This window comes from Malus sylvestris, chromosome 13, assembly GCF_916048215.2.
Source record: "Malus sylvestris chromosome 13, drMalSylv7.2, whole genome shotgun sequence".
NCBI lineage: Eukaryota > Viridiplantae > Streptophyta > Magnoliopsida > Rosales > Rosaceae > Malus > Malus sylvestris.
The window spans coordinates 4,383,903-4,397,015 of record NC_062272.1 but is presented as its reverse complement, the minus strand read 5'-3'; the positions used below and the strand labels follow the sequence as shown (position 1 = coordinate 4,397,015).

The following is a 13,113-nucleotide window of genomic DNA, read 5'->3' as shown; positions in this document are numbered from 1 at the left end:
GGGCTGGTGGCCTGGTATGGAGGAATGCTTAATTAGGTAGACGATGGCCTGGATTGAAATTCCAAATTCCGAGTCAAGAAGTCCTTGTCCCAAACTCATTGATGACAAAAATCACGCTTCTTTGAAGTTTAGCCGGCACATGATTTAACCGTAAAACGTTCGTGGTTATTTAGAATGAGTCATTTATAATCCCTCTTATATATCTTTGTAATATACATGTAGTGTATTTTTTAATTCCTTCTAACTTTCTACTTCCATTTCTTCATCATTTTGCATAACCGTCAAGAAATTTGGAGAAGAATTTGACAGTATAAAGACAGTACAAAGATGATAGTATTTACATGGGGGGATTTGTTTTTTTTGAAGAAAAATGCGATATCTCATTTCATTTCATTTCAAAAGCCCGACAAACTAAATAGTACAAGGAATGGAGAGGTACTCCTCAAGAAGAAGATCACAAATAATGATAGGAGATTCATCAAACCAAGTACAATCACCCCCGAGTGGAGGGCGAATTTAGCAAGACGATAACCGAATTTGCTTGGCAGCAGATATGGGAAGCAAAAACTTCAGCGATCATTTGCATCAAGAACTTCATCCTCAATACTTGGTCAAATAGTAGACGAATCCACAAGCCGGGGGGGGGGGGGGAGAGACGATCAAGGCAGAAATAATTTGAAGTGAATAACCCATGCGCACGATTGCGGAGAATTTCTGAGAACTTGAAAGTCCCTCACCCAGACATACCCTAAAAGTTTTTTGTGGTTTGCCAATTATTTTGCAATGCATTGAAGACTATTCAGCCTTCAAGAATCCAAAGGTGGATCATTGCGTTCCTTTCTCTAAATCCTCATCAAACCATCAAGTAGTTCACTACTTGGGGCACGAACCTTTCTATATATTCGGGCTTGGATTGAAGACAACCTAAAAGCTGGGCCTTTCTATATATGTATATAGTCGGTCGAATATGGTGGTTTTTCGTTGTCGGCGGTGTCTGGCTTCGTGGAGCAGAGGATAGCTATGTTTCTGGTGATAGAGTTTAGGAGATAAAGAGTGTAAATTTTTAGGTTAGAGTTGGGAACTGAAGAGGTTAAGGTAGTTGGGGTAGTTATTCTTTGGGTGACTGGATTTCCTAGGAATGTAACGGCTTCCGTTGGTGTAGTGGACCAAAGTGGTGCTGACACCACGTGGAAAAAAAAGGGGGGGGTGCATCTGGCACCGAAAGCAGATGGAAAAGAAATATATATATATATATATATATATAAAAAAGGAGAAAGTGGATTCTTGGTGGCTAGCACCATGCAAAAAAAAAGGGAAAGGGTTTTGGAATGGTGGATCAGTCCACGTGAAAAAAAATAATAATAATTAAAATATATATATATATATATATATATGTGTACATAATATATGTATGTATACAGCAAAAAAAAAAAAAACAAATGAATTAAGAGAAATAAAGTCCATTTTATTTATTTTTTTCTGGAAATTTTACATAAATTTGCATTATACATACCTAAAATAAATAAATAAAATAAAATAAAAGTCAAATCAAATTTACAGGAGGGGATCTTCAAGGATGATCAGGTGGCGCCTTATCACTCGGCGGAACTCTAGGAAGAAGAGGAGTCGGAGGTTGACTGTTTGGAGCCTCAACACTCGGTAAAACTCTAGAGGACGAACGCAATAGGTGTCTCTGGAGTAAAGCCACAAACATCTGATGGTCACTCTCAATCCGACCTTCGGATTCCTGCAACTGGTTGAGCTTTCTCTTCATGCTCGTCGAGTAACTATTGGCAAGCATGTGCAACTCTCTGTTTTCATGCTTAAGCCCTCTAATCTCTTGCTTAAGACTCGCCACCTCAGCCATCAGTGACTCGACTTGACGAGTTCGAGCAAGAAGGCGTTGGCCCATGTTTGATACGGAGCCCGCACACTGAACACTGAAAGCCAGAGAGTCCTAAACAACCAGCTCATCAAACCGCTTGGAAAGGATCTTGTTGTCCTTGGGGGTGAGAAGATTTCTAGCTATCACCGTAACGGTTATGTCATTCTTGATCACAGAGTCCCCAACTGTAAGAAGACCGGTGGCGGATAAGAAGGACGGGCACCATATGTTGTCTGGAGAAGACATATCAACATCTTCCCCAACATTCAAATCAAGACGACGATCAGATAGGCAAGCCATTTGCAAAAATGATGAAAGAAGAAGAGGTCGTGTAAGTCGAATTCTTAGAAAATACAAAATGAGGGAAATTCCTAACAGGTAGCAACTCTCTAAATGTGTTTTTGAACACGATTCATGCCTCCATAAAAAGAAGAGGCAACAGAGCCTGTTCAGAAATCGAAGAGGCAATGTGGTCGTTCAGAAACCAAAGAGGCACCTCTCCCCGAATTTCAAAAGCCGGGCCGTTTGTTCAGAAATCAAGGAGGCAACAAGGCCACCGGTTCAAAGATCGAAGAGACACCACTCTCCGAATTTCAAAAAGATCGGCTTTTCAAGATTTGTCGCCATCCTTCACACACAACCTCAACTTTGCGGAAATCACGCGCAACTTTGTCAAAGATTTCTGACAAAGTTGAAAACACGTGAATCTTACTGTTTCAATTACCCAACGGTTGCCGATAAGAGTAAAGGAATAGTATGACTACTGGCTGTTGGGAAATTCCTATATATGTCGACCTTCATCCTCCATAGCAAGGCAGACCTGCAAAAATACCCAACCCTTCCTCATTTCCAAGAGTACACTCCCAGTAGAGCCTCTTGAAATACTCAGTTTTCTTCTTATCCGGGAATACCCTTGCAAACAAATGACACCAAAGTAAAAATATCTCATATCACCAGGTAGAAAGCAAGAGTATCTCGTATCATGCTTTCTCCCTGTCTTTTCATTTGTCCTTGTTCTTACCTGCAAAGACAAGGATAAAGAAAGCAATATGTCGGAACCTCCACTCAAACTCCGAGTAAAGAACCGACTACCTGGAACCTTTGCCTGATTGCTTACCTGGAATTGCTCTCGAGTACTCGTCTTTAGCTGTTGATGTACTTTCGAAGAAGATGCCACATTTTCCTGGAGAACAGATAAGGCAAGTGAAAATGATACCTTGAAGCATGTGGAGGTTATGTGCTGATTTCCTTCAAGATCAAGTCTCCACTTCCCTGCACAATCAACCAACCCAGCAGAAGGAGTCTGAGTTGAATCCAAGAGCTCAAGAAGCTTCAATAACATATTAACGGCACCATCGCCGAAGAGCAAAGCCTCGCTGTGCAATGCTGTCAAATCGCCACCACTTCTTCGAAAGCAAAAGTATTTCATATCATGCTTTCTCTTTGTTCTTTTCTTTGTCCTTGTTCTTACATGCGGGACAAGGAGAAAAAAAAGCAATCAGCCAGCACTTTGTGTCAATCTTCCGATCTGGAACCAACTGCCTGGAACCCTTCCCTGATTGCTTACCTAGCACTGCTCTCGAAGTACCCATTGTCTCAACATCTTATGCTTCCAGAGAAGATACCACATATGTCAGAAGAATAGATAAGGCAAAGGAAAATGATACATTGAAGCATGTGAAGACAAGCACAACAAAGCACGTGTCGATTCATCCGCTACTTCTTCAAAATCAAAAGTATCTCATATCATCAGGGTTGCAATCACTCTGGGTAGTGGACTCGTTTTGACCCTCAAATTCTTGGGTCGACTCGCTAGGCGTTGTGGGCTGCACGTGCCGATTCACCACTCTTGAATCAAATCCTTAAAGATCAAGTCACCAACTGGAAGAAAAGCCCATCAATCTTGAAGATCATACCGTTGACCAAACTGCTCAGGTATGAATTAGAAAGATTGAACAAAGCAACAAGTCGTCACCTTGACCTCGTGCCTGTTTGCCATGTGTTCGAGTCAACCTTCAAGAATCAAGCCTCAACGGCCCTTAAAGAAGCTTACAGCCAAATTCAAGATCAAGCCTCGACGGCCCTTGAGGAAATCACAAGTCCAATTCAAGATCAAGTGTCTACCACCCTTGAATCAAATCTAGTTCAAGAATAAGCTATGGAAAGTCAACAATTGGAGGAAACCAGAAAATCCTCCAACCCAGTTCAAGAATAAGCTGTGGAAAGTAAACAATTGGAGGAATCCAGAAAATCCTCCAACCCAGTTCAAGATCAAAGCTGTGGAAAGTCAACAAGCGCAACAAAATCACGCCGATTCATCCATTACCAAGGCCAAATATCATCTACCACGTGAAGCTCCTTGTGGTCCAATTTCAACCTTCAAGATCAAGCCTCGACGACCTTGGAAGAAATTTCAAGCAAAGTTCAAGAACAAGCCTCTACGGTCATTGAAGAAACTTTCAGCCCAATTCAAGATTAAGCCTCAATGGCCCTTATGGAAATCTCAAGCCCAATTCAAGATCAAGCCTCAATGGCCCTTGAAGAAATCTCCAGCCAAATTCAAGATCAAGCCTCGATGGCCCTTGGATCGACATCTACATTAAGGGACTTCAAAACGCATCTCCTACACACGACAATCACATGTATACGACGCGCCTTGAAGTGGGGGCATTTGTAGACATCGAAATTTCTGTGAAATAAATGTTGACCAATAGTTACAATTTCAACGCTCACGTGTCATATAAATTTTACAAGTAGCATGTGACTAAACGAAAAATCAAAATAAATCAGAAAAGTCATCAAGCAGGACACGTGTCAACACCTGGCAGAAACAATTTATTTCATCTGAATATCATATTCAAAATTAGGCCTTGGAAAATTCTATAAATAGAAGCCATTTCATTCATTTAAATGGACCAATTCATAACCAATTCACCTCACCCCAAAACCTTGAAACTTTGAAACTCCAAAGCTCCCAAGCAAATCCTGAAGGATCAAGAAAGCTCTTCGTTCTTCATCAACCCAACCTTCAAGATCAAGCTCCAATGGCCCCTTTGAAGGAACTTCCACCAATTCAAGATCAAGCCCCGACGGCCCTTGAAGAAATCGTTCATCGTTCATCATTCGTTCATCCTAAAATCAAGCCGCAACGGCCCTTTGGATCAACAACATCAACAAATCTACATCTCCAACCGTTCTTCAAGATAAAGCCCAAAAGCCCTTGAAGATCAATTCATCAATTGTTCATCAAGATCAAGCCCCAAAGGCCCTTGAAGATCCGTTCATCAACAGTTCTTCAAGATCAAGCCTAAAAGCCTTGAAGATCCGTTCATCCATCAACCTTTAAGATCAAGCCCAAATGCCCTTGAAGAAACTTCCCACAACCTTCAAGATTAAGCCCCAACGGCTCTTGAAGAAAACTTTCAACCGTTCATCCAAGATCAAGCCTCGACGACCCTTGGATCAATCGCACATCCACAAATCAACACCTTACGGAGATCGAATCAGAGGATCAAATTTGAGAGAGATTGTAACCCCAAAATCATTAATACAAAATATTATTTTGTACACGTGTTCTTGTCTCGTTTGTTTCAGGAATTTCCGTGTTTACAGACTCAAGTTGTTGAAGTAGTGCCTGATGAAATGGGTGATAGAGTAGTTGGTGATGAAGTAGTGGGTGAAGGAGTGCCTGATGAAATGGTAGCTGATGAAAGAATGGTTGATGAAGGGAGGGAGGATGAAAGAGTGGCCGATAAAGGGGTGGAGAATGAATGAGTGGCCGATGAATGAGCAGAAGAATAAGATTGAGAATGACAGTGACTTCATAGAAGAAGAATTTCCTGCTGATAAAGATCACTTACAGTTTATGAAGTTTGTAGATGATCATGTGAATGCACAGGAGGATGCAATGTTGGCTAGTATTAGAGAACAAAATAACCCACAATTTGGGGAGGGATCTCAACAACAAAAGGAATATTTTGAAGAAAAGATTGATGTAGATGTTGTTGGTGAGCCGAATTACAATTCGGATGGCTTTCACAGTGTGCATGAAGATGAAGACAGTGGTTCAAGCAACAATGAGCATTATCTTGAGTTTAATGAGAAGACTGACATGAAGAACCCATACTTTTCCTTAGGGTTGATATTTAGGGATGTCGTACAGTTCAAAAAGGCAGTAGTTATGCACTCTATGATAAATGGGTATGGAGATGTCTATTTTCCACGGAATGAGAAGTTCAAGGTTGATGCAACGTGCAAAGACGGTTGTCTGTGGCTTGTTAAGTGTTGGAAGATGTGCAATTCAAACAGCATGCAGATAAAGAAGATTTTGGATCACCACACATGTGGTAGATTATGGATGAATAGGAATATGAAATAGTCTTGGCTTACTGAGCAGTACTTGGAAAGGATCCAACTTAATCCAACATAGCATGTTGAGTCTTTTATAGACATCATTGAAGCTAAATGGAAACACAATTGCTCTAAGATGAAAGCTTATAGGGCTATGACTACTGCTATGAAGATTATAGAGGGTAAACATGCTGAGCAATACACGAGATTGTGGGATTTTGGCGAGGAAATTAAAAAGGCAAACCGGGGGAGCACTGTGAAGATAAAGTTGGATGAATGAAGGTTTCAAATGATGTATGTGTGTTTGGGTACATGCAAGGAAGGTTTCAAGCATGGCTGCAAACCCTTGATTGGTTTAGATGGTTATCATTTGAAGTCTCAGCATGTAGGTCAATTGTTTATTACTGTGGGGATAGGTCCCAATGATGAAACTTGGGTGATAGCTTATGCAGTTGTCGAGATGGAGAACAAAAGTTCATGGATTTGGTTCTTGGAGATTGTAGCCGAAGATCTTGGGATTATAAATTAGCATCGTTGGACATTCATTAGTGAGAAACAGAATGGTTTAATTCCTACATTCTTGGCAGTTCTTCCCGATTGTCACCACAAGTTTTGTATGCGGCATTTGTAAACAAATTATAGAGAACAGTTTAAGGGTAAGGCATTAAAGGATGCTTTATGGGCTGTTGCCAAGACCACTACAATTTCACACTTTAGAAGAGCCATGGAGGAGCTTAGATTGTTGAACGAAGATGCATATGATTGGCTTATGAAGAGACCTGTCATTCACTGGAATAGTTCCCATTTTCAAACACATACCAAGTGTGAAATGTTGTTGAACAACTTTTGTGAAAGTTTCAATACCGTGATAGTGAAGGTAAGGTCGAAACCAATTGTAACCATGTTTCAGATCATTCATACCATGTTGATGAGAATGATTCAAATGAGAATAGACATTATGCTAAGACAACCTGGAGATTTGTGCCCCAAGATTTAAGAAGAAGTTGGAGGTTGCAAAAATAGAGAGTGGTCGATGCATTGCTCAATGGTCTGGTGGGACTAAATTCCAAGTGGATATTGGAGAAGGTGACCAATTTATTGTTGACTTGACTGAACGTACATGTTCATGTTGGGGATTTAATCTCACTGGTATTCCATGCAACCATGCCATTGTTGCCATTAATTACAAGCAGGATAAGCCAGAAGACTATTTGGATGGTTGTTATTCCAAGGTCATGTACTTGGAAATATATGGACACTTGATCCAGCCACTGAATTGGATGTCGATGTGGGAGGTCACTAAAAATCCACCTATTCAGCCTCTTCTATATACTAGACAACCTGGAAGACCCAAGAAGAAGAGAAACAAAGAGGCTGAAGAAAATGAGAAAAAAGCTAATCCTACACAAAAATGAGGCTACTAACACCAGTGGAGATATTCTACAGCCACAACAGCGCTCAAGGAAAGGCCAAGGGACCGTTAAATGTGGAATATGTAAAAAAGAAGGCCACAATACCAGGACTCATCACAGACATCTTCCTACAAAACAAGAGGTGACATATAACCTTGTACAAAGTTTTATGATTTCTAAGTTGATTTAAGACTTTATTAATCCTGAAATCCTTTAATTTGTTTTAGGCATCAAGTTCTGCACATGAAGCATCTAGTAATCCAGGTGGTGTACCAAGGAAAAGGGGAAGGAAACCCAAGGTAAGCATTGTTTCACTTGTTTTATTTAGTTAGGGTTTGTAAATGAATTTGTGGCCTATATTGTGATAACTTAGGGATTCTTTTGTATGCATTGGATGTGGATATTCTTTTGTGATAACTTATGGTCTATATTGTTGGTGATTTGGATATTGTTGTATTGAACATTGGATGTAGGCATCAAGCACAGCTGGTGGAGGTAATTCAAAGGTTCAAACAGATGGAAGAGTGTAGAAGAGAAAGACAAGGCAACCAAGAAAGTGAAAAGTATTACCATACAAGAACAAACTAGGTTTTTTTATATTGGAATTTTTTGCTAGTGGCTAGAATTTTTTGTGAATGTTGGCAGCAGCTAGGAACTATTTTGTTTGCTTCGCTAGGAACTGTTATTTTGCTCCCAATTAGATTTGTAGGTTATTAGGAACTGTTATTTTGCTATTGGCTGGATATCCTTTTGGGAACATGCTAGCTTGTTAGGGTTTTTTTTATGGTTATTTCCAGTTGAACGATGTTAGCTTTGGTTGCCAATATATGGAACATGCTTGTTATTTGGTTACCAAGAAAGTGAAATATATTGCTACTTTAGTTGCCTATTTGGATATTGGATTTTGCCTATTCATTGATTACTAGGTTCAATTATGTGGGAATATGCATTTCTGCATTTTGGATTGCATCTGATGCAATTGTTCATAACTTAGCTGCCAAAACCCATAGAGAAATAGGAATTAAAAAAAAAAATTGTCGGGAAATTTTTGAAATTTGAAAATTTGTCCACGTGGGCACTTTTTGCTAAGTTGGCATGACGTGGCAGATGGATATCCACATATGCAAGTTTTGGAGGAAGTGGGCTAACGTGTAATAGGGTCCACTAATGCCACGTCAGCATTTAACAGACCAATGGATGGAAAATCTAACAGAGGTATTATTTTGAAATAAAATAGTACGTGAGATATGAAAGTGAAATGTTTTAAAGTTGTTGTATAGGGTTGTAATCTACCTCAAACCTGAGGGTTTACTATGTAATTTACCTTTTTTAATATAATATATGTGTACGCTCAGTGTATATATTAAAAAATTTAGGTCCCGTAAGGCTTCGCCTCACGCCTAGGCAGGGCTATCCCTCGGACACCTCGCCCACACCTCATGCTTTTAATACATTGGTCTAATGTGAAGAATCATCTTCATCTTTCATCTATTTTTCTCACAGAAACAGTGAAATGAACAGTTACAGTGGATGCTACTTTGACCATTATCTCTTGTTTGGTGATCAAGAAAGATGAAATGTATGGTAAATCATTGTTAGAATTTTTTTTTTGTTTTTTGAACAAACGATAGTAACTATACTAAGGCCCTGTTTGGCAGATAGGATAAAGGATCAGATAGGACTAGTTATACGAACGCGGGTGTTTGGCGTTCACTCGTACTAAATAAGCGCCAGATTAATTTAACCGGTCTATTTATTTAACACGATATACGCCGGATTAATAAAACCAACCAAAAGGATTGGATTATTAGTCGGCCATCTCTCTCTCGCCTTCTTTCGACGTCATCGTCCTCCCTGTCACCTTCTCTCACCATCGTCGTCATCCCCGTCGCTTTCTTTCGCCATCTCTGCTCTCCTAGTCTTCGTCGCCTTCCTCGTCGTCTTCTCATTGTGGCCTTCCTCATCGCCTACTCGTCGTCCTCCTCTGTAACTAGGTCTTGCAAAGAAACATGGTGTGGTGAAGAGATGATTTCAATTTGGGATTCTTCTGCAACTGGCTGTTTGAATTTATTTGGGATTCTTCTGCAGTCGAGGAAGAAGAAGGGAGAGAGAGGGAGGGAGTTTGGGGGGTGCGACTGAGAGATTTGGGGAACAATTATTTGGGATTCTTCTGCAGTCGGGGAAGAAGAAGAAGGGAGAGAGAGGGAGTGAGTTTGAGGGGTGCAACGGAGAGATCTGGGAACAAAAGTGATGGTTTTTTTTTTTTTTTTTTTTTTTTTTAAAGTTTGATTCTTCCTATCCGGTATAAAATCAAACACACTATAAATAATACGGTCATTTGTCTGATACTGCACCAAACGCCTGACTAATTTAGTCAGTACTATCCGGTGGCTATTTATCCTATCTGACAGAAATAGTCAGTACAGTCCGAGCTACCAAACGAGGCCTAAGTGGATGTGAGAGTGGGCTAAACATTACAATGGGTGCGCCATAATGTAATTCAACTTCGTCTTTGGTGAGAATCGAATGTAAAGCCTCTCACTTACAAGTGAAGAATAATATTACATACCGTAGTATTAAGTTGCAACTCATCATTAGATTTAATATCTACGGTTATCAATAAAATGACGTATTGTTAGTGTTTTAATCTCAACATCCAGAGGCAAAGCCATGAAGGGATTATGATGGTCTCATGCCCATCTTGATATATTTTTACGCATAAAAGTTTACTGTTATTCTTATCATTTTCAAGGTTTTTCTGTAAGCTCAGGGTCCTAATCCAACATTTTTACTTTAATTTATTTCATTGGGTTTGATTTAAGGTTGGTGGCTCCTACATAGTTCAAGCAATCTGCTGTTTTTGAGCTTTGAGGAAGACTCTGGTATAGGGACCTGTGGAGGGAGAGAGGAAAAAAAAAAGGCTTGGGGTTTAGGTTTAAGGAAGAGTATGATGAGGACGACACCATACCAAACTTAAGCGACGGTAGTACGTTGCTCACCACATGACAAAATAATTTTGTAAAATCAGAAGAGCATTTCGGATTGAGACTTTTAGGCCCCTCTTAGGTTAAAATCATGGCTCCGTCATTGTCAACATTTGATATCAAATCTAACAGTGCGTCACCATACATAACGAAACTTATATATGTGCACAAATCAAATATAAATTAAAAATATTTATATAGAAAAGTGAAAAAAGCAAGATGTTCTTCCGACCATGGTCAAAAGGAAGGTATATCATGGAGCAAATCTTTTTTACTCCTCTTTTCCACAAGCATATCTCAAGGATCACTTTCTGTTTACATGATTACAAGATCGATTTGAAACAACGAAAAAAGTGTTCTTCCAGCTTCGATCTAAAGAAAGAAAAAAAAAATTACTCTTCCAACTAATGAAATAATATCACATCGTAGTATGTTACATAAATTCTTATTGAAAGATATCGAAATTTATGATACAAAAATGAACTGACATATTGATAGGCAGTAACCTCTCAATATGCTTATCGATATTGAATGAGTATTCCAATCAACTGATCCGACGGAATGATGAAATGTTTTTTCTCCTACTAAAACATGCATTGCTCTCTTATAACTTAAGCCAATCTGATCAATTACATCACCAACTTTTCCACAATATACAACAGGTAAATGCCCATTCCAAAAAATGAAAATTCTCTCTCACGCTTTTTTTTTTTTATTTTTTTTTATTTTTTTATGAATGAACAAATGAGGTTTAATTGAAATTTAGTTAAATCTCAACCGTCTGTTTAATTGTTGACATGTTTTTGGAGTCCAATTTTTGATAAATACTCTGAGGCTCAGCTAGAATAAACCAAACAAAATATGGGCCCATTCTTTTTTACACAAGGTCCAAACTAATAGGGGCAAATAGTAATATGTCACAAATTGGAGGGCAAATCCTAACCAACTACTTTCTCTCTTTAGTCTGCGAAATCTGCAAAGTCCAGGCCGTCGTCTTGGCACCAAGGGAGAGCATATCCTCAGTCACAGTTGAACTGAAACCCAAAACCCAGAAGATCACTCCGACCTCCAATCGGTTAGAATTAAGATTTCATTTGTGAAATATGTTTGTGGGTTTTGTTAATTTGTGTGTTAATTTTGGTTAAACGGTAATTTTATAGGATAAATTAGTCAAAGAGATGGGGAAGGATGCGAAGGCAGGAGGAAAGGGGAAGGGAAAGGCGGCGGGCGGCAGCGACGACGGTGGAGGAAAAGGAAAAGGAAAATCCGGGAAGGCCGCCGATGGGCTAGGCACCTGCACTTATGTGAAAGCAAGGCACATACTTTGTGAAAAGCAGGGCAAAATCAACGAAGCCTACAAGAAGCTGCAGGACGGATGGCTCGAAAACGGCGACAAAGTCCCTCAGCCGGAGTTCGCGAAACTGGCGGCGGAGTACTCCGAGTGCCCGTCGGGGAAGAAAGGCGGGGATCTTGGGTGGTTCCCTCGCGGGAAGATGGCAGGACCTTTTCAGGATGTTGCTTTCGCTACTCCAATTGGGGCAACCAGTGCGCCTTTCAAATCGACGTATGTGTTTCCAAAGTTTCAATCTTTCAGTTTTTTATCTGCTACTCCTTTTGGCTGATTGGTTAGATTAGTCCTGTCACCTGTTTACGCAGCTGATTAGGAATAGATATACGTGTGTTGTTTGATTTTGGATTGGATTATAGTCAATAAACTCATGTTTTAGGTCACATCAGATTGCTTGTTGATTGTGCAGTGCTTGGCTGCAATTCTTATCACTCATTTCATATTTATCAATAGAACTTGAGAAATGCTAAGGAGACTCTCTACGAACTCTATCTCAGCTCAGGTGTTTGGCACAATGTTTTATAATGTTGACACATGAATTAACTTTAAACCGTGAGGTGAAAGAGAGTCTATGGAGAGTCCCACTCTGAGAGTCTCCTTGGCATTTCTCATAGAACTTGAGCAATTCTTGAAACTAAAATAAAACTTTTTCACCAATCGGCACTAAACCTGCAACGAAACACGTTCTATTGTCGATTTAGCATTCAATTATCAGTATGATTCCTGCCCAATCCTTTCATTTTGGTTTTGGATTAGATGCTATAAGATGCCATTAAGTTTGAAGTGTGATATTATACTTGTGCAGAATTTAGAGACACAGTTTGGTTCATATTTTGTTGTTGTTTGGATACTTGTGCAGGCATGGTTACCACATTATCTTGTGCGAAGGCAGAAAGAATTAAGACCTTTGATTTTCTGATGAGCAAGTCTGCAACTTTGGCCATATGTATGAGTTTTCTAGTTAGATACTGCTTTGATATTGTAGGCATTATGCTTAATGACTGATGAATGCTATATCTCTCTCTCTCTCTCTCTCTCTCTCTCTCTGTCAACATCTTTTTTAATAATATTTTTATATTTTTCCATCAAGGCAAATGAAGAAGTCCAGTTTAGTTATATGATTCAGAAGCATGT

At 39.6% G+C, this 13,113-nt stretch overlaps 1 protein-coding gene across 1 annotated transcript; it reads left to right on the top strand.

Moving 5' to 3' along the window:
• The first annotated feature begins 11,542 nt into the window (after positions 1–11,542).
• LOC126595061 (uncharacterized) lies at positions 11,543–13,095 on the top strand. The gene is made up of 3 exons (XM_050261393.1): positions 11,543–11,706; positions 11,792–12,195; positions 12,839–13,095. Exons 2-3 carry the CDS (start codon positions 11,810–11,812, stop codon positions 12,879–12,881), a joined length of 429 nt encoding a protein of 142 aa, XP_050117350.1. The 5' UTR covers positions 11,543–11,706; positions 11,792–11,809; the 3' UTR covers positions 12,882–13,095.
• The last annotated feature ends 18 nt before the right edge of the window (positions 13,096–13,113 follow it).

Coding starts and splice junctions, on each gene's coding strand:
- LOC126595061 (XM_050261393.1), top strand. CDS start 11,810: ATGGGGAAGGATGCGAAGGCAGGAGGAAAGGGGAAGGGAAAGGCGGCG. Junction 12,196..12,838: donor AGTGCGCCTTTCAAATCGAC/GTATGTGTTTCC, acceptor ATACTTGTGCAG/GCATGGTTACCACATTATCT.